General features: G+C 47.6%; 5 protein-coding genes across 5 annotated transcripts; 1 reads left to right on the top strand and 4 right to left on the bottom strand.

Moving 5' to 3' along the window:
• Positions 1 to 5,156: 5,156 nt before the first annotated feature.
• Positions 5,157 to 6,509, bottom strand: EMWEY_00020930 (autophagy protein, putative; the record flags this gene model as incomplete). Its single annotated transcript, XM_013480457.1, has 1 exon — positions 5,157 to 6,509. The coding sequence occupies one exon, from the start codon at positions 6,507 to 6,509 to the stop codon at positions 5,157 to 5,159; it is 1,353 nt and encodes a 450-aa protein (XP_013335911.1).
• A 2,232-nt stretch (positions 6,510 to 8,741) lies between these two features.
• On the bottom strand, positions 8,742 to 10,150 carry EMWEY_00020920 (rhomboid family domain-containing protein, putative; the record flags this gene model as incomplete). Its single annotated transcript, XM_013480456.1, has 10 exons — positions 8,742 to 8,753; positions 8,806 to 8,902; positions 8,965 to 9,049; positions 9,112 to 9,243; positions 9,302 to 9,329; positions 9,385 to 9,431; positions 9,487 to 9,553; positions 9,615 to 9,699; positions 9,761 to 9,785; positions 10,081 to 10,150. The coding sequence occupies 10 exons, from the start codon at positions 10,148 to 10,150 to the stop codon at positions 8,742 to 8,744; spliced, it is 648 nt and encodes a 215-aa protein (XP_013335910.1).
• A 1,838-nt stretch (positions 10,151 to 11,988) lies between these two features.
• On the bottom strand, positions 11,989 to 13,084 carry EMWEY_00020910 (ubiquitin-conjugating enzyme e2, putative; the record flags this gene model as incomplete). The annotated part of the gene is made up of 4 exons (XM_013480455.1): positions 11,989 to 12,051; positions 12,181 to 12,481; positions 12,600 to 12,709; positions 13,082 to 13,084. 4 exons carry the CDS (start codon positions 13,082 to 13,084, stop codon positions 11,989 to 11,991), a joined length of 477 nt encoding a protein of 158 aa, XP_013335909.1.
• A 754-nt stretch (positions 13,085 to 13,838) lies between these two features.
• On the top strand, positions 13,839 to 15,707 carry EMWEY_00020900 (diphthine synthase, putative; the record flags this gene model as incomplete). The annotated part of the gene is made up of 9 exons (XM_013480454.1): positions 13,839 to 13,976; positions 14,102 to 14,226; positions 14,348 to 14,456; positions 14,569 to 14,689; positions 14,823 to 14,889; positions 15,030 to 15,091; positions 15,270 to 15,338; positions 15,475 to 15,527; positions 15,630 to 15,707. 9 exons carry the CDS (start codon positions 13,839 to 13,841, stop codon positions 15,705 to 15,707), a joined length of 822 nt encoding a protein of 273 aa, XP_013335908.1.
• A 659-nt stretch (positions 15,708 to 16,366) lies between these two features.
• EMWEY_00020890 (hypothetical protein, conserved) lies at positions 16,367 to 19,072 on the bottom strand (the record flags this gene model as incomplete). Its single annotated transcript, XM_013480453.1, has 4 exons — positions 16,367 to 16,850; positions 17,023 to 18,233; positions 18,444 to 18,631; positions 18,763 to 19,072. 4 exons carry the CDS (start codon positions 19,070 to 19,072, stop codon positions 16,367 to 16,369), a joined length of 2,193 nt encoding a protein of 730 aa, XP_013335907.1.
• Between the last annotated feature and the right edge of the window lie 2,192 nt (positions 19,073 to 21,264).

Below are 21,264 nucleotides of genomic sequence, written 5' to 3'. Positions count from 1 at the left end.
TATATATATATATATATATATATATATATATATAATTGTCTTAGTATATATTAATAAATAATTTAATAAATAATAGAATTAATAATATAATTAATTATATTGTGTATATTTATTATGTGTATAGGTGTTCCTTTATTAGCTGTTGCCTATGGGAGAGAATTTGCCCAACATTTTTATACAGAGAGCGGCGGATGGCAAACTTTGCCTCCTTGCAGTAGAGTTGAATCAACTAATATATAATTATTTATTTATTTATTTATTTATTCTTTATTTATTCCTTTATTTATTCTTGATTCCTCTTACTATTATTTGATTATATTATTTGACTCTTATAGAAGAAGAAAAAGAAAAAAAAGAAGAAAAAGAAAAGGGGTGATGATGTTCTGCTGTTTTTTACTTGGCTTATTCTTTTGCTTCTTTTTTCTTCTTTTTCTTTTTTGTTTTTTCTTTTTGTTTATTTCTTCTTTTTGCTTCATTCTTCTTCCTTTTGTTTATTTCTTCTTTTTGTTTCTTTGAAGAATCGAGGCAACAAAGAAGAACCTTATTAAGCCTCGAAGAAATAAAAGGCAAAGGGATTAACAGCAGCAGCAGCCATTCTTTCTTCCTTTCATTCCTTTTCTTCTTTTCCCTCTTTTTCTTCTTCTTTTCCTTCTTATTCCGTTTATTTTGTTTTTTGTGTAGAAAAAGAAAAGAAAGACGGAAGGATTGCTGTGGTGTATGTGGACCTGTACGTACACCCGGCGGACATGAGTGAATATTTGGGCCTCCTCTTCTCTCCGTCATTTCTTTTCTTTCTTTCTTTATTATTATAATTATAATTAATAATTATAATTATAGTAATTATAATTATGATATTTCTTGTCGAGTGCGGCATTTCTGTTGACTTCTGTACACTTTGTTTTGCATCGCTTATTATGTCTGCATGCAATGCATGCAGTTGCAGCAGCACTTCCTCCCCCCCTTAATCCCTATAAGGGAAGAAAACCCCTCACACATATAAATTGCAGGAGGTGTAACTATGCTGCTAATAACATCTGTTGATGATGTTCTTATTTATTTATTTATTATTTATTTATTAAACAAGCAAACAGCCCGACGCCCATAAGTTGGCGACGCAGTGCTTTTATGTACGTACACTAGAAATAATTATAAACAAATGAGAGAATTTCCTCTTGACGAAATTTAAATAAATAAATTCAACTTCTCCTCTGCCGCACTCCATCATCTCCTTTCTCTCTTGTTAAGAGGAGTCAGGGAATGATTTGTAAGAGTTGCTGGTAATAAGAGGAAAGAAGGAACCTAAGGAACAAAGAACCCCCAAAGGTTCCTCCTTTATAGTTGAATATAATGATTTCTTTATCATTATTCTTTATAGATACTCTCTATATGTATATACTATTTATTCATTAGTATTATTCAGTGCTGCACTGTATAGAGAAAGTCTATAGTATCTGTATGTATGGTGCCACTAGCTAAGTCGTTTACGCGTTGAGTTCGTCTAAAATTGCCGTTAACAAGCCTTTTAAAAGCAACAAAAAGAATTCAAATAAATTCACACTTTTTATTTTTCTTTTGCTTTCTTCGTGCAACATCGATTTGTTGACGAAGCAATCAGTCCATTGGCGTCAGCCATTGGTGACGGTCGTACATGAGACCCCTCTTATTTACGTACACACACTAAGAAAAGGTGATTATTTGGAGGTTTTTATGTACAAAGAATAAATATAAATGCTTATTTGCCAATAAATTTATTTCTTATTTCCAGTTACGGTGTATGCGCATACACCCCAGCTGATGGTCTGTTCGGCCGCTTTCGCTTACCTCGAGGATCCGCGACGACAGGTTGCCATTTCCCCTCCTTTTTTGTGTCAATTTGTTTAGAATGAAAGGCCTTTTTCAAATTATTTAAAGTCGTGATGTTTGCTGATCTGAATAGCGGCAATTAAAGTCGAGAGGTTTCCACCGACTCCTTCGCCGCCGTTTCTTGTTCCCTCCCTCGCTCACACACGCACGTCTTGATCTCGCGGGGCAGAGGATATTTTTCTTGTGTTTCTTTGAATTAAAAACTCTAAAGAACTTCTTTTAGTTTTCTTCTTTTGTACCTTTAAGAGCAACAACAACAACAACAACCGTCTAGCGGCGACTGCTGCTGCCGCATCGTTTTCTATACCATTATATATATACGCCGCCGAAGGTCACAGAGGCAAAGTATACCATTGAGCAGCAGCAGTCCCTCATGATATACAAACTGCAATAATAGGAGAATAATTCAACTTTATTAAATAAAAGCGTTTGAACTCTTTAATTCAAGTCGTCATAGAGTTGGGCATCATTCAATCTTATCCGCTTTGCAGCTTTTGCTTTTTCTTCATCATCTTCTCGCTGTCGCCTCGATATATCCGCAATGACTACTTCAACAGGTCCTACTGGTTGTTCTTCTTCTTCCTCTTCTTCTTCTACAGATAAGAAAGAAGAGGAAAAGGATATTCAATATGCAAAGAACATAAAAACGGCTGCGTCTCCTCATATGGGCAAACCAAAGGAAGTAGTAAGAGGAGTTCTCCCTGCAGAGTTTGTCGATACACCCCGTACTCTTAAGTTACCACCATCTATTAATGCTGCTGTCCCTCCTCTACAGTTCTCTTCTTCTTCTTTCTATCATCAATCCTTCTCTGCAACCCTCCCTACAACCTTACCTGCTGCTGGAGGTGCTGCTGCTGCGAAGGGTACAAGCAGCAGCAGCAGCAGCGTATTTGTGAGCAACAGCATACCCTATTCAGCAGCAATCCCTACTCCTGTGGTAACAACATCTCGGGTGTCTGCTGAGCCCCCTACACACCTCATATCTCCTCGTTTTATAGGACAGCATTCTTCCCAATATCCTATAAAATGGGGTGTATCTACACCTCCTACATCTTCTTCTTCTCTTCCTGTTCTTCTCCCTAGTCCTCGATTAACAACAGGAGGTATACCTACTAGTTTACCTGCTGCTGCTCCTGCAGCATATACTGCTGCTTCTCCTGCTGCATATACTGCTGCTGCTCCTGCTGCTGCTGCTCCTCATCCACCTACTACTTACTCTCCTACTATTACAAGAGTAATAGAGGGAGGCACAAACCCTAATTGCCCCTTCCAGACGCACAGCACACTTCCTTCTACTACATATAGATACCGTATTATTGACGGGCCTTCTATTGAGCAGCAGCTGCAGCTGCAGCAGCAGCCGCACAGAATAGGAAGAGTTTATACAGCATCTCCTCTCTTACCCATGAGGGAAATGTCTAAATGCACAGAATATCATGGCAAACAAAGATATACAATTCAACCAGGAGTCACAACAGTAAACCCTAAACCCTCAAACCCTAAACCCTAAGCCCTAAACCCTATAAAAATGTCCCATACCCTATAAACTCAAAACATGAAACCCCAGACCCTGTCAACCCTAAACCCTAAACCCTAAACCCCCAAGTGTGTTCCCCATATGCAGCAGTTGATTAGAGTGTATATGCATAAATCTATCTGCAATGTTTCCTATACCTCCCTCTTTGTATGAAGAATGGAGGTTTTTTTCCTAGTGTTTGCTTTCTTCTTTGTTTGTTTGTATGCGTGTGTGTATGTGTGTGTGTGTGTGTGTGTGTGTGTTTGTGTTATTTATTCAGTATGTACTGCCTGGATCATCACGTAGTACTCGTCGTCGTGGTGTAGTAGTTGGTCGTCGTCGTAGTGTATGTGAAGATTTGGTGTTACCGTGTCTAGACACCTTTATAGCTGCATTAAGCAAGTTATGTAATTGTTCACAAGAATTTATTCCTTCTACATCTGAATATCCTCAATCAAATAATCCTCTTATGATGTATCAACAACAGACTCATCCTACAGGAGATGCCGTCTGTCTACGTTGCGGCGCTATTGTTGACTCAAGGGCAATAGGTAACTGGGGGGGGGGCCCAACAGGACCCTCTTTTATTGGGGGGACCTCTTCATACTTATCAGCAGGGCAAACGCAAACAAAACCAGATAAAGACGGAAGAATACCCTTACCTGTCTTTCCTTATTCGAACCCTGTACCACAGCTGGAGGTTCGTTTATATATAAGGATATCTAAAATACTATACTAAATGTTGTTCATACGGTAGCAGCTTATGGTGCTCCTGCCTCCTTGTTGCTGTTGGTACATTTGGCAATTGTTGTTGGCGTTTATCTTCCCTCTTGTTTCCCGTTAAACAACTTTTCGCTGATGGGAGCAGACGACAGTAGGTGCCTTTATTTGTTGTACTTATTTGTTGATTCATTCTCATTAATTTTATTCTTTTTTTGTATATATATTGTCTGTCTTGTCTGGCGTATGCATCATATGCAGTTTACTTTTCTCGTATAAACACCACACATTATTACTGTTTCCTCTGAATACTTGTCTATTATGTGTGATATGCATGAGTTCGTACAGAGAAAAAGGAAGGAAGAGAAGAGAGGAGGAGAAGATGCGGCAAGTCGAACGGCGCGAATTGGCCGTCTTAGGAGTTCGGCCCTGGGGTATCCAACAGACGACGAAGGATTAGTCGCTCTTCCTGCCTTTACATTGGCAGAAGCAAAATAATTCATCAATAAAATAAAATAACCATACAACATCATCACCACACCACAACGCAACACTATGTGACGTAACGCAACGCTGTGCAAGGAGGCACTGCTATGCGGTACGCTGCTGTGCTGCTCGTTTATACGTATCATCTCTATAAACAGTTTGGCACACAATGTGTTGTTTATCTTGTTCATGTGCATGTTGACGCCTTCTAGTTAGTCTCGAGATAGATGCACAGAAATATGGCCAAAAAGAACCAACAGGAACAGCGGGCTTTTGACACTCTGGTAGAAACTGACTGAATCGAAAGTGGGAGTTGATTCATTATACTGGGATGGAGGACTCCTCCATCATCTAATAGAGTAGATAACAATTAGTACATAACTGTCGATAACAATGTAATTGGGCACAGCCACCAGGCACAACAAGGGAGTGGTGCAGAGAAGCAGACGAAGGACTAGTAATTAATTATTATTTGTTGTTGAAGCTGAGAAAGTGCTTGGTTTGTACAGATAAAAAACAAACAGGTTTAGTTCCTGGCAGTGCAACTTTTCTTCCCCCTCTGCTTTTCGGTTTAAGGGATCTCTATACTCCCCATGAGGGCTTCATCGACGAGAACAACAATATGCAGAAAGAGATCTAGCTGAGGGGCGGTGGCAGCTAGCCAGAAGAGAGGGGTTTGCAGGAGCGGCTGAATGCCGTGAACGATGACACAACATGACCGCCTGCCTATATCACATCCGGGCTCTTCAATTACCTGCTGCTTCTTGCGGAGCTGTTCCTCCAGCGGATCGCAGTTGTCTCCCGCTGCTACTGATGCTGCTGCTGCTGGGGATGCCGTCTGCTGTGAGCTGCTGCGCGTCACCTTGGGAAACAGCTGCGGCAACACGTAGTGGACGAGGTCGCCCAGTGTGGAGAGAGCCCCTGTCTCAGAAGCGGTGTTGGGGCCTCGAGGGTAACGGGGTGCAGCAGCAGCAGCACAGGATGGAGCATCATGAACAGATGAAGCTGTTCCCTCCTGCCCGCTGCTGAGGCTGGAACTGCTTCCGCTGGGTGCGAACGGGTTGCCGACGTCGTCGAGGGTGTTTGCTGGAGTAGAGAATCTGTGGGTTTGGAAGCAAGGGAAGCTCAGAGAAAGTTCAAAGCACGGAGGCCCACAAATATACATCCTCACAGGAATGCGTCGAAAATGTTTGGGTGACATAGGCGGCAGTAACTGACTGCAACCGTCGAGAAATTCGGCAATCGCTCCCGTACGGGAAGCGGTAAGAAGTTGCATTTCAGCGGCTTTCGGAAGTCGCTGGAAAGGCACTGCAGAACCGTTGATAATGTACGTCGCCTGTTTAAGGGAATTGATGAAGAAACTCTCAAAACCCGCCCAGCCAACGAACCCGGGGGAAGAAAACACCTTGTTGGAACCCCCGCTGAGGTAGCTAGAGGCAGAGCCATGGAAGTGAATCGTCAAACACCAGGGTAGTTGCACGTCACACCCACACGCCGCAAGTTCACGAAAACCCGCATCTACTGCAGAGCCATCTTCAACAGAAGCAGCCAGCCGCTTTTTGATCCCTCCCTTCATAGCACTCAATATATCGAATGCAACGCCAATCGGCAGCCGCCAGTCAATCGGTATTCCGCCAAAGTCGAAGAATGGCGATGCTGGCTGGCCAAAGGACGGCTGGATGTACGGCTTGAAGTGCTCGTGGCACTTGTCTATAAGTGTCGGCAAGTACGAAACTCGCGGAACAAATATGTAAAGAGGAGCCGGAGGCTTTATCGCCACCACCTCTGACGACTCCAAGAAAATGCAAAGCGGCAAGCCACTCTGCATGAGCCGAAGCCGCTCTGACGCGTCGAATTCCAAGCCATTTGCCTGGACATCTCTGTCTGTTGAACCTGAGGCCGCCTCATGCAGCGAAGCCTGCATCATGAACTGGGTTTGTGCCACAAAGCAAATACAACCCTCAGTTCCAGCAAGTATCAATTGCTGATCTCAGCAACTATAAATGCAAAAAAAGGCGCGGTCTTATGGTCGCCCAATCGTCACTCCGCCGCCGGCCTGAAAAGCCCCATCACTACCTTGTGGCATGCCCTTCTGCAGCCTGTTGCAAGTCCAGATTCTCTCCGCAGCACAGTTGTCAGGGCGTGTGCTAATGGCTTTGACAGGGCTTAGCGGATGAACTAAATTCCAACGGGGCGCCGTATGATTCATAAAAATCACGGAGAATGCCTCCGTATGCTCTCCAGGCCACCAAGATAAGTAAAACAAGCAGTAATAGAAGCAGCAGAGAGACCTGCAGGCAAAATATCTGCGCAAGAGATTACACAGGAAACAACTGCCCCTTCATGTGATGCCGTTCATATGTCGTTTGCAGTGGTTCGTGCGAACTTCACTCATATAACCCTAGCTCTACACAGTTCAGTAATGGAGTTGCGTTCAGTTACGGTGCTATAAATGTTGATGAGCACTTATGGAAGGCCTAAATTTCAAGATTCATCTCGTGGTTAAACATACCACACCACCAGGGTCTGTTTCCTTCGGTGTCGAGAGTTCAAGCAAACGCTGGACTTGAGTGGCCGCGTCATCTGAAGAGTCAATCCCGTCCGGGATTAAGATATATGAGTGCCCCATAATGGTTGCATCGTTGTCTTAATATGCAAATTAGCTCAAAAGACAACTATTCATAGATGAATTGACTGGCGCGTATGCGCCAAAGAGCGTGCATGTGGAAACGGAAGCCGCTCAGGCGGAAGGCCTGAAAGGCTTCCAAACAGCCCCAATTTTCAGTGCCATGAAAAACCCATACGATATTGTACTCTTGTCAGTGGAGACGATGCAAGTTGAGAATAACCTGCCATCTCACAAACGCCTATTTGTACGCCAGCCGAAGCTTCGGTGTCGCCTAGGGGGGTGGGTGGCAAGTGAGACTGGCAATTCCATAAGCGTAGGAGATGGCTCGAGAATCCCTGTTTCTGGGACACTGAAGCATAATTCTACTCTACTGCGGGTAATTGAATGTGTGGAATAATGTTCACCGCCGGCGTTGTGCGTGTAGCCTCAGCATAGCTCTGCTGCACCTGGGCGATGCTGGGACTTCCCATTATGAAGTCCAAAGTCGTGGCTCCTTGATGGGGAGGGAAGCGGGTTTGTTTGGGCAACGGATATTTGTTCACACAGCTTCCGCGTATTTCTTTAGAATTGGTGGTCTCATGCATGGATCCCGGAGTAGAAGGCGGAAATCAAGTGACGGAAGCACCATTGGCCATGATGTATTTTCAGGCACTTCGTTTGATGTTGGGGTGTTGTCTACTTCCATTTTCGTTCGTGACGGGGTTCACCTTGGCAAAAGTCCTTTCTATACGAAGACTTTGTCGAGTGTTGAAGGCAGCATATACAGTTTGTGTCATTGCGTTCCAAGTGTTCCTGTTCAAGGTATCAGAACCTCATTTCTTGCTGGGAGTACTATTTGCATTTCTGGGCTACCGCTGTCTTGTTCCTGGTCTGACTGGAGGCCTGGGAACTGGTAAAAGTTCCGTCTCCGGCTTCTTAAAATCTCACGGATGGAGGGTAGTTGACGCTGATGAAATTTCACGGGGCATTTTGAAGCGAGGGTCACCAGCTTTTCGTCAAGTTGTGAAAGCATTTGGAGATTGTGTAGTTGACAAGGCATCGGGAGAAATTGATAGGACTCGTTTGCGTCATCTCATTTTCCAGGATCCAGCCAAACGACGTTTGCTAAACAGATTGACACATCCATGGATAATTGGGACCATCCTCTGGCGAATTTTTAGGTTCCGAATCTGTCTGTGGGCACAACGCGTTGTCATTGACGTTCCTCTCTTATTTGAGACAAAACTTAATCTCCTTTGTGGCCCAGTTGTTGTGGTCTTCACAGCAGAAGATTTGCAACTGCGACGACTTCTTTTACGGGATCAGACTTCGTCTGAGGAGTTACTGCGTTCCATGATAAAAAGTCAACTTCCACTAAAGGACAAAGTGTCACTAGCGGACATTGTACTAGACAATAATTCAACTTTGGACCATCTATTTCGGCAAGTCAAACAACATTTTCCATGCTAATTTGGAATTTTGGCTCAATGTATGTTCAAAAAGAGAATTCGCCGTTCCCTCCCAAGTTGTCCAAACGTGGGACCCGCATTATGCGCACCCCTGTAAAAGCTTTAGTGACGAAGGAAAGATAAGACCACGTGATAGATCTCACCATGGGCAGGGGGAGACCAAGGAATACACGAACAAGGGTGAGGGCGATGACACCAAGACATATCGTGCGTGTTCCATCCTTGACCAGACCAAACCAGCTGCAAGAAAGTGCCGTTGTTTGCACTCAATGGTGAAAAACAGAGTACTACCGCGCCCTTACTGAGGGAGATCCCTGATATTCTTGTTCAATTCGCAGGTGACTGCAACTCCGCAGACGAAGCCTCCCAGATGGCCCCATATATCAACTGTAATCACAGTGGCTTTGAATTCGACACTCCATTTGCAGTGAGACGAAAAATCGTTTTACCAGTTTGCCCATAGGACAGCAGAATCATCAGAGCTCCAAAGATGGTGATGTCGAGTGTGTACATATTCCGCGTACGCTCGTCGAGCTTATGCCACACCATCAGGATCTCAGCAAGAATGGAGCCAACGAGACCTAAGCGACAGTTTGTTGCGAATGCTCTTCTTCAGCGGAAAGAACAACGTCGACATACCGAACCCTGCAGTACTTGCACCGACAGCCTAACAAAGCAGATGAGAAGGATCCCATAGCAAACTGTTTCTTTAGGTTGCATACCAAGGAGCAGGGGCGCATTAAGACGGTGAACATGTTCCCAATCAAAGCTGAAAAACGAGTGCTGTTCCATGCTTTCTTTGGAACAAAATGTTATTTTCCTACCGGAGGAAAAGTAGAGCATGAGGAAATTTGATCTTCCGTATTTAATTTCTTTGTCAAGTCCCATATGCTGAGGAAGATTGTGTTTGTTGCATATGAGCTTGCTGTACAACAGTTTCAATAAGGCTAACCAGAATGAAGAGGATGTTAAATAGCAAATGCACAATGCCGACGTGGAGGAACACGGGCATTATTAGCCTCCATGCTTGGAAGTGCCTGAAATGATTTAATAATACTCTCGTTTGTTAGTTGGCACAGTATAGAGGCCTCTGCTTACCTAATTGCAGGCCCGTAAGTGGCTCCTAGTTGGTATAGCACGCGTTCCGTCGGCTGCGGGAGGCAGTGTTGATGGTGTTTCCCCGGCTTATTTCAGCATATTCTCACCTCAAAGGCCGAGGACATAGCACATGAGAGAACGTATACTCCAAGTTGAATCAACGTTATCAAGACAATCGACCTGTAATAGATGTTGGTGGAGGTTATGTTTCATGACTGGCTAAGAAGTTGGTAGACTTGCTTGTCCAATGAAATATTTGGGAAGGCTGTACAAAATTGCATTAGGTCGTATCGAAACTATTGAAGCGGGTGTCCACTTACCGACGTCAATCAGTCTGCCAGTCCTCGGGATTCCAGCCCCGAGGACTCTCTGTGACTCGATATCGGACATTTTGGGGCCTTCCTGTGTTGAAGTACTAACGGAAGGAAGCAAAGTGTCCCAGAAATTATAGACAGAATCGACTAAATGTGATAAAATGATGAGCGCTTGACTTGCTTGTCTGTGATCACACGCTGCGCTGCATGTACACCCGAACACCAGCTGTCGGATCTGCGCGTCACAACAGTTTTTTTTTCGTTGTTTCTGCGTGTGTTTTCTGATTTCAACAGCCACATTTTTCTATTTTGCTGGAATAGTCTTTAAATTGCCACTTTCCCCCCCGTGAGTCTAGTATACGCCGTCGTTGACTGGTATTGAACCTCTCCTGCACGCGCCGGCCGTCAAACGGTTCCGGTGCTGCAATCTTCAGCAGATTCGTCCAAATCTCTAGTATGGTAGTTTTTCCACCACCAACGGTTTTGCCACTGAAAATCCTGTGCGCACCCTAAGAGAACATGATCGCCCGAGCGTGTCTAGAGCGCCAACTCCATCGTCTTCGTGGAATAACTGGCGGTGTTCCTGCTGGAAGTGGAAAAATAGCTGTACAAACGCGCTTCAATTCATCTTTGTCTGCCCCTGAAACTTTGCCGGAGACCGCCAATGAAGAGGACAACCCAACTCTCGGGAGACGCACTCGTCAAGAGTACTGGTTTAGCCCCGAACTCAGGTCCCCGAGTATAGAGGTCCGCAATCCCCATGCCGAATATTAGAAAGTGCATGTATAGTTTTATCCTCCCAGAAGTTCTTTGTGCAGCAGTAGTGAAGAGAGACGACTCGTGGTGTGAAGGCAGTCGCTTCTAATTCGTAGCCAACGTACCTGCGGTTGCGGCAATTCCACTTCCAAGTGTTCTTGAACTTATGTGTTGAAGGATGCATGGTTTTCTCAGCTTCCATCCGGGAAGAAATGCTTTGTCTTCAACGCAAAGAGAGATCAAGATGGAGAGCTAGAACCAGTTCTGTGCTTCGTTGATAGGTCAGCGGCGTGTTGTAGCATGCAACATACATCATCGTTTAAGTGTGAAATGTCGGAACGAAGAAGCCGCGTTTCCTCCGTCTCTGTGGTGCAACGTGTGGCACAGGCACGGCAGGCGTCTAATGTGGATGGATGAGGAAGAACTTAATGAATTTGAGAGACTCGTCAGCGATGAGCTCGGCGCAACAATCTAAGCAGTTATAGCTAGCTTCGCACAGCAAGCGAATGCGAAATCGGTGGTATGGGCAACATGTGCATGTGCGGCTGCCTGGATTTTGCAGATACCTCGTCTCGAAGAGTACTTTAAGTTATGCTCAAAGGACGAACACTTCGGGCAGGACCCAAAGGCCTCAAACGATTGAACATACGGAACTAAATTTATTGCTCACGCTCATTCGGCGCTGTGTTACACTGGAGTCCTATACAAGCGCTTCCGAACATTTCAGAATTCACTTCTCCCACAACAAAGGCGTATCCTGGCGCCTTTGAAGTAGCGAGATACTGTGGCTAGATAGTGGGCTATTGGCCCATTACCCATGTGCAGCTAGCGAACTTGCCCCTTCAACGTGATTAGGGCACTTATCTAGTGGTAAAGCATATTCTGCCACGTGCAACTGACTCGTCTCCGGTTTGCAGTAGACATAAGGAGGCCGCAAACCAGGAGCATGTACTTATGGCCCGCAGGGCACTGCCAAAGCAGCACATGCCAGTCCTTTGCGTGTGGCCCCGCCAAGTATGCGGCCACACCATTTCATATTCTAGCCTACAGATGCGTGACAGGCAGCTTCAAAGCAAAGCTTCTGCTTCACAAAGAACCCAATTTGAATGGTGATTGTCAATTTCCCGGATTATGCCTTGCGCCAGATCCGGGGGGGACCTACTCGTCGTCAAACGTGCCCTCTGGCAATGGGGGGATATCCCAACTGTCTTCCACACATTCCTAAAGATCAGAAAATGGCAAACAGAACCCGTAAAATGCTAGAATTTGAGGTCAGAACCGGTTGGGTGAACCGCACCATAGTGACAGAGTAGGGCGGCAGCAGCACAGTGATACATTACCAAGACGCACCAGAACAAGCCTGTCGTATTCAACTCTGTTATTGACGAGCATCTTAGCCGCCTGAGGGTTAGCTGGAGAGTCGGGGTTGGGGTCACTTAGAAGACTTTGGATTGAAGTGAGCACTGCTGCGACGTCATACATGGCGCTCCACTGATTTTGCAAGATGTCCAAACAAATCTTCCCATCTGAGTAAATGTTAGGATGGTACATTCGCGTTAGGAACCGCACATGAGGAGGCGAAGTTGGGTAGTCCTCCGTGAACTTGATCAGCAAGTGGAAAGTCCCCGTCTCCCACATTGTGTCCTCTGGCCTGCAGTCATTTGTAAGACACCTCAAACAGAGGCAAACGTATAGTCACTCCTGATTTACCACGAGTTTGGCACCCGATGAATTAAGCGGAGAACGATAGCAGGACGAATGTTACGTACCCATTAATTATTGCGTGGCAATACATCATGTTGTCTGAGAAGGGAGATGCCTTCACTCCATGAGGGGGATCACGAGTAATTCGGGATATGTCCTGCACAATTCTTCGCCTCTGAAACCATACAATCACACGATGGAAGCGTCACCCGCCAAACTTATTACTCATTGGAATACTCTTCGCAGCACCAGCTGCTGCCGTAGTTGTTTGAGTTGCTTATCCCCTTTTCTCTCCAGGTGCCCCACTTTCTGCATGCAACTGTAAATGTTTTCTAGCTGAGAAAGATCGAGCATATGAAGCAGCATAATCCATAAAATGTGGCTACGATTCACCCAACCCTACGACGCTCAATACAGCGTGGACAGTGCCAGTGATCTAGTCATGGTTGGAGCGGCTGCAGCACTCTGGCGACCAATGCAATCAAAAGTGGTGAACTTGCCGCAAATGTCGACATCTTTGCAGGTCATGTGAAGACCTTTGGATCACCATCCGCTCTGTAGTGCCCCTGCATGCTAGCAGTGGAAGCGCCGAGCGGACTATGAAGCTCTACGCTGTCCTTATGGGGGCAGCATTGGTTGGAGGCATTCAATTTACACCTTTTACGATCGTCTTTCAGTGGGTTATGGCGTTTCGATTGTTTCTGCTATGGCGAGTCTTCAGCCCCGAGTTTGGGAAAAGTCGAAGGGGGATAGAGTCAACCATTCAGAAGGCGTTGAAAGAAAAAGAGTCATACTTTTCAATAATGAATGGCCTTGCATGTATGAGGATGGAGTGCAGAGCAAGAGGATTTTACCGCAGTTACCGTAGAGTGGGGCTTTCTGTAGCCATGGACATGCAAGGCCAGGAATCTTCGCCCTACCGACCGCTATGCTTTGCAGCACCTAATATTACGGTGGAGAAAAATTTGAAAGCTTTAATAAGCATTTACACTATATATGGCTAAACTCCTCGTGTTTTGCTGCGTGCGCGGCGTTAAATTTGCGTGATCCTCACTGCCCAAATGGACTTGTTTGAAAGCAGGCGATAGATAATTCATTGCAAAAGTCCCGCATCTCCTGAGCCGGCAAAGAGTCTATAGTGTGTAAAACACCTCTTTATGTGGGTATGTGCAATATTTCAACTCCTCCCCCCTCCCGGCGGCTTTTTGAATCGATCGGCAAGCGCTGGTCTGCCTGCACCCATTGCAGTTCGTATTTGAGAAGTGCATAATACCCCTCACAAGACAATCTTCCACTTTTGCAAGATGGTGTTAACACTGGTGGGTCTCGGCTTAAACGATGAGCGCGACATATCTATCCGCGGCCTTGAGGCGGTTCGCGCGGCAGACATCGTGTATCTGGAGAATTACACAGCGACCCTCAATGTAGACGCCAACCGACTCGTAAGGCGCTCATGTCGCACAACAAAAAGCCAGTGAAGCGAATGATTTCGTTTGAATCGGCTGTGCTCAGATGCTATCTGGACCCCGTGTCCATAGTTGTGTGTAATTGTCGATATACTGCTCAGGAACGTTTCTTCGGAAAACCGATTGTGTTAGCAGACAGAGACTTTGTGGAGGGGAGGGCAGAAGCGATGATCGAAGCAGCAACAACCAAACGGGTTGCCTGCCTAGTCGTCGGCGACCCCTTTTGGTGAGATGTGGTGCGACGCCCTATCTACGTTTGTGTGTGGCGTGAACGTTCCGTATCAATGAAAGCCACATATATAGTGTATATATTTATATTGCATGTATTCGTGCCCATTTACGCTCAGTGCGACAACACATGCGGATCTGTATCTACGGGCGCGACAGAGAGGCGTAACTGTTAAGGTTATTCATAATGCTTCGATTATGAGTGCCGTTGCTGCCAGCGGCCTGCAGGTAATCTCAATATATCTGCATTGTAGGGTTTTGTTTGAGCTATAGTCTAGTCTATGTGTGCACAAGCTATTGTGTCCTGATTTGACTGAGGTGTGCATTTTTTTGCTTCGAGTTATATCGCTTTGGCGAAACGGTTTCGATTCCCTTCTTTGATGGCGGCTGGAAACCCGTGAGCTTCTACGAAAAGATAAAGAAGAACAGGGACAACAACATGCATACTCTCTGCCTCTTGGGTGAGTCGCTCGAGAGAACTCAGCGAACAAGTTTCGAACCCCCTGTGTCTTATTATCCTTTTAGGCGCTTATAACATCCTTGAAATACGTTCAGAAACGTACGTTTCTGGCGTGTGGATATTGTTTTATGCAGACATTAAAGTTAAGGAGCAGACAGTCGAGAATTTGATGAAGGGCAACAATATCTTCGAGCCTCCAAGGTCAATTTTTACCTCTTTGCCTTCTTGAAAACCCTCTGTTTTGAGTTGCTGCAGAGCGCTGCATTTGACGTTTTCTGCAACGTGTCTCGTTCGGCTGTTGAACTGCTTTTTCCTGTTTATGCTGTCCTGGTGTCTGACAGATTCATGAGTGTCAACACCGCCATCGAGCAGCTCCTCGAGGCGGCAGAGATGAACAATGATGGTACAGACACCAAATCCACCTCCTCCTGTCCACACAGTAGAGGGCAGGAGGCAGTAGCACTTGTGCCCCCCTAGGGAGTACACAAGTTCTTTGATTTGCCGTCTCTCGGTCTGCAGTAAAGTTGCCGCCTCCGCTACTGCAAACTGATGATTAATACGGTCGATTGCGTGATTTGCAGGAAGCGCTGCGGACATCTTGGCGTTCGGGTTGGCTCGTGTTGGGGCCGACGATCAGGCGATTGTTTCCGGTGGGTGGAAGAGCTTCTGGGATAGAGAGGCCGGGTGTTTGTATGGTTTCGCAGACAACAGCATATATACAGATTGGAATAAGAGAGTGGCTGAAAACTAACGGCGACCTCCGGTGTTTGTGTTGCGCTTTCTTAGGAACTCTTGGAGAACTACGGAGTGCCGACCTTGGGGAACCTTTGCACAGCTTAGTGAGTCTGGGTTCCACGGTTAGTAGGGAAACCAGTTGCAGGACGTGTGCCTCTGAACCAATGGTTTGTGGTCTTTTCGCGACGTTGTGGTCCTCGACTCAGGTGCTGTGTGCTCCTGAGCTCCACGAAGTCGAACGAAATTTTGTCGCTCTACACCGGCTGACGCAGTCGACTTCGTAAAACCGTAAAAACGCCTCTTCTTGTCCTCAATGTTGAGCAGATCCGGGAACTCTATCACATAATTGTTCCACAACCACCCTGTTGTATTGGCAAGGTTCGCATAATATAGGTAGTAGATAATCAAGCCTCTTGCCGGCACAACGGTGACTTGACAAGGCAGTGACGCAGTCTCAATAGCTGCCGCAAGACTTTTCATGAACCAAGTGGGGTACATTACGCCGCTGCGTAAAATCCCATGAATTCGCAGTCATTACTCTAAGCTGCACAGAATTCGTGTTACTGTGGCAGAAAATGTTAGGTGACAAATGACTCGTTCCTGTCCAAGGACAAATGGGGTTGTGCGACCTGCTGTAAGTTTCGCCAAGGAATATCACAGGTCCGAGAGAGGCGAGAGAAAGGCGAGGCTGGCGGACGTCCTGTTCCGCCGATGATGACAAAGAAAGAATTTGTGTGTCTACTAAGGGCAAACGTGGCTCAGAAACCTGTGTGTGGGTCTCGCTGTGTAGAAAGACCTGTTGACACAGATGAGCACTTGAGGGAACGCCCGACGTCTTGGTTCTCCAGGTGACGCCAGCTCGTTAGGCATTGAACGTTCCTCACAACAACAACAGGACGGCCTCGTTTTCCCGATTTTGTGCATCGTGAGCATCAAATGTCTCTCAAAAGAAGGCAAATAAAATTGCAACCAACGCGCCGACTGCTGGCAGGCAGCAATGCACAGACACGTATGGCAACGGCATCGAGGCTGCTGCGCTTAGCGCTGTCTGCTTCTCCGTCACAGTCGTCACGGAGCGCCTTGGAAGTCCTCTGCACGTTGGGTCTCTGCTCTTTGCGAAGAAGGCCGCTAAAGGCACAAGGGGCCCTGGGAACTCCACCACCCCGTCGTGCTGCCGCCCTCCCTGACGCACACGCGTCGACGGCAAGTCGCACGCCCGGCCATGGCGAAGGCCTGCTGCCATACGAGGCACCAACTGCTCTCTCCTGAAGCGAGAACCGATCAAACTCGGTGCCCGCCTCTGCTGCGAATGACAGCGCCAGGCGGAGTTAGAGGAGATCCGCCGACGTCCGCCTCGACCCGCCAGGCCATAGCCGAAGGCCCCTACAGGCTCCCCATCGCTGAGTACCGACGACAAGTCGGTCAACCTGACGAAAAGAAGCCAAATGACAGAAAAAAGAATACGCCTATACACGTTCAAGGGCAAAAACACCGCTCACTGCAACACGTCAAAGCACCGCTCGGTGTCTCACCTAGACAGACTGTAACGGGCCAAGGCATAGCAGCGGCAGCAGAAGCAGCCAGCACCCAAATACTTACTTCCTCACACTGGAGATCCTGAAATCCTCGGGGAACAAATAGGAGAACAAGAAGTGATCGACAGCCTGGAGTTTCACGAGCGTCTTCTCTTCAAACGCGGCCGTGTCCGTGTCCGCGTTACGGTTGGTGGAGACCGAATTTGTCCCGGAAGTTCCAAGGGAAGCTGTTGGATGCAGATTATGGTTGCTGCTGCTAGTACTGTTAGTTGTTGGGGAGCCTTCTGTCTGGACGCCATAGAGTTTAAAGAACAAGTTGCGTGTTTGCCGCATACGGTCTTCCCAGCTCTGCAGCTCATCGCCACCTTCCATCTCCTGCCTAGCTCCCGAGCTCGGCCTCCCTTCTTTGTTCAAATCTGTCAAGGTCGTCGGGAAACCCGTAGAATGTCTTCTTCTCTCAATGCTCCCTGTGCTAAGCGACAGACTCGCGATTCTTGCATCGGCCTGGAATGCCTCTGTTACCGCGTTGGCTAATTTTCTTTGTTCGTGTTCTGCCGAGCTGTGCCTGCGACCGCGCCGTCGTCGACTCCAGGAGTCCCGCAGAAGGAAGAAACTCTTCCACGCGCCAATGGTGCACGAGGGCTCCAGCACTTCTCGCAGCGGCAGAAAGTTGTACTTCTCTGGCAAGTACGCCGATGCAATGGTGCCTACGTCCGTCATGTGCACTTCGCCGCGGTGGACCGCGGCTACAAGGTTCATTGGCGTGCTGAATTTGACGTGAGTTACTCCAATTAAAATATCTTTAGGAATATCTCGCCACGGCGACAGACACCCCAGCAACAGACACGACGACGAGCTAGCAGACGCGTCACCGCACAACAGACCATCGGGCCAAGACAAGCTCCCGTCGCCACCCAGCGAGTCGTTCAGAGCGACTGCGGCTTTCGCGGTGGAGGCGGCCAGCGGCTGCAGGCCGTGGGCGCTTCGTGCGCTTTCATTGCATGCGGCGTTCCAGAACAACTCCTGCGCCACCGCCGTCTTCACGTCGTGCAAGCGTTTGCTGAAAGACTGATCGAGAATGCCGATATTCAATTCTCGATCGCCCACCAGCTCGCGACGCAGACCTGGGTTTTGCAACGCAATCACCGTGAGCTCCCGAGCAACCGCCTGGACAAGTTCAGGGTAAAAACCCGAAGTGTTCCCCGGGTCAGAGGCCAGCTGTGGAAATACGCTGAAGTCCATCGTGCCCACCAACAACTGCTTCTGCCTCACTACCTGTAAACCCACACCACAATACTGTCAGTGAGAATGAATTGGACTATCAGCAACAGTACATAATGCTGTTCAATGCCGCGCCTGTCCCTCACACTCCGCACTACAGAGGAAAAGCAAACTACTGCCCTCCTAACTTGTAGACAGTACTGAACATGAAAAGCTGAACTTTTGCTTGGTAGAATATTTGAAAATTAATGTTCGTCCGCATACCTCTAGGAACGTGTCAGAAGGGAATAGGTCTGTGAAATCTGTCGGAATGCACTGTTCCACGTCCAGCAGAATTTCGCTTTGGCAGAGGTCCAGAGGCATCATCGGGAGCTTGTACTTCTCAACCAAGTAATCCCTCACTCCGAAAGCAACGACGCGCCGCAGTGCGCAATCGAACGCCAGTCGCAGCCCTGGGAAAGCCAACAGGGCAGCACCAGGATGTCATCAATTTGTAGAGCAAAAGGAAAGAAAAATGATATATAAGCATACTACAGAGTGCTACAGCTGCAGTAGCATCCTTTACAACGTGAACAGTCCTCACCTGTTGAACAAACTGCATCGGAAGCCCCTCGATCGCTCGGCGCCGAGCTGTTGGGGCGCTTTAGTGGCTCAGCGGAATCAGAGGGACCTGGCATTCGCGATTGTGCAGCGGAGGGGTACACGCCTGGAAAATTCCTCATAGATGTAGGGGAATCTGCAGCAGGGGCATGTTCGTTAGCACTGTCTTTGGCAGACGAACCACCACCAGCAGATCCCAAGGGGAGATGCAGTCCCTCATCGAGGACGCCGAGGGCATTATTGGGGCCATGCACAGTTGAATGGCTCACAACTGCCTCCGACGAGGCCAGCATCAGTTTACATGCCGCATATATGAGCAGCAAGAGCCACAAAGCATTTGTCCTGTGTCTGCTGCACATCTTCTCACGGCCTCCAAGCACTCCAGCTGGGATTGCGGAAAGGATTCCGCTCTGCTCTTTTAGCAGCAACTAGTGGGACGTCAAAGGGTTCATTTGAAACATACTTCTTGCCTAAAGAACGAAAGACTCTATGAACCATTGCATACGATGCAAACTGATAGACAGCGGAGTACCCCGTCCACTTGACAGGGCCTCAGGCCCTGATGATGAAGTGCCACCTAAGGCGCTAGTTTGTTTGACCTTTGCAGTTGCGATTATTTCTCCTTCAAACGGATTCGGCAACCAAGTCGTAAACTGAACAAAGGGCGAAGAGCGATGCGCCGTCGATGAAGCAGCAAGGGACAGAAGAACAAAAGAGGCCCGCCCTGTGCATGCCGGGGGGTAGCGAGGATACTAGTGCCCAAGATATGGCAATATATTAGCTAAATTCTGAACAAACTAGAACCGAAATAATCAAACAAGGTCGAAGAAGTGCCTAACAGTTCAAGCTGCTCGTCAGCAGGGAGGCGGGGGAAACGCCCCGCGATGGGGACAAAGGGCTTCATTCACCCCACGGAGGGAGTGTCGGTTCCTAGGGTATGAACAACGGTGAAGCAACCAGTATAAATCACATAATTAAAAAGAAGATATCTACTAATCGAAAACCATCCAGGGAAAGGAAGCCCCTTCTCGCGGGGCTGCGCCAGCAACAGGTGGCAGCTCGACGGCCTGCAGACAGCGGGCAGAAGGACCCACAGGAGGCCGAGCAAGCCTCTCAAAAACTCATAGAGTCGTCCAAGTAACGACTCGCAAAATCCAGTAAATTTCATATTCGACGGAGAGTTACCTTTATTTTACCATTAATTTACTCTGACGAGCCGGATGTGCCGACCTTCGTGCATGCGCTCGTGTTCTTCCGCGTGTGCCTCATGTGTCTGCCCCCTAGCTGCAGTGGACGCCTGACTCCAGCTACACAACGTGGATATAGTAATAATCATAATATATTTATATACTTGCGCTTTAGGTGTTTGTGCATCTTTTGTAGAAATTAGCCTGAAAGTACACCGCCCACCGGTGCACCACACAGCCCCGGGGGAACAGGGGGTGTGCTGCCGACCAGCGACTGCTTACGCTCGTATTTAAAGTTTGCTGATGACTCTGGAATTCATTTAAACTTCTTTTCTTGTTTACGTTCATCTGTCGCGGAAATTCCTACCCGCCTTCTTGGTGCAGCGGGTAGTGCGTCTCACCGTCCGCATCCCGTCCGTACAGTTGCGGTATTTGAATGTTCGTGGTCGTAACGTGGACTGACTCGTCCTCTTCTCTTCCTTTTTACCTTTTCAACACGAATCTGGACTCCTTGAGGGCACCGTGGCCAAGAAGTGCTAGGAGGAGTGCGGGTCTTTGCTGTCAGTCGGTGTCTTCTCCTCAGGCCAGGGAGCAGTATTGCGTTGCCTCACCGTCTCAACCCTTTAGGTGATAAGAATGTTCGCAGTTAGCACAACTAAGTTGATCTAGGTCGTGTCGTCGCCTTCTCAGCTTCAATAACTGCGCTTTCGAGGCCCCAACCTGTAGGCTGTTGCACTTCTTTTGGTTTGTTAGATAGAGGGGCTGCGCAGCCCTTTGAGTGGCGGATTCGGGACATTTATTTATGTATAGTGGCATTGATACACCACTGTCATCTGGCTTCGCCTTCTCTGGAGCGTTGGCGATATTCCGTGGGGCGGCGACGGACGGCCGTGGAGGCTGCGAAGGCTGCTGTCACCTTTGGCCCTCGCTCTGCCTCTTCGAAAGACAGAGTCGTGCCTGTCGTACCCCCGGTTTCACTGTGACAGCTCATGGGGCATTTGGGTGCCTGTTGCAGATTGGGAGGAGGTTCCCTTTGGCTTTGGTGAACCGCAGGACGCGGGCCTTCCTCACGAACTTTGCTGTTTTGCCTTTGTTGCTCTGCTTGCATATGTATATGTGTATTACCATATAGGTATTATACCCTGCTTACAGTCACGTGTCTAAAGGACGCGGAGCATGTGGGGTTATTCTGGTGCGATTTGTCTGTCGGCAGTTGTTGCCGGCAAGCCCATTTGAACAGAGTGGCTTTTAGATATTCTTGCCACAGATTCTGCCTCCTGGCTGCCGGCATTTTGCTT

This window comes from Eimeria maxima, genomic scaffold, assembly GCF_000499605.1.
Source record: "Eimeria maxima Weybridge genomic scaffold, Emw_scaff194, whole genome shotgun sequence".
NCBI classification, from domain to species: Eukaryota; Apicomplexa; class Conoidasida; order Eucoccidiorida; family Eimeriidae; genus Eimeria; species Eimeria maxima.
This window is presented reverse-complemented; position numbering and strand designations above follow the sequence as displayed.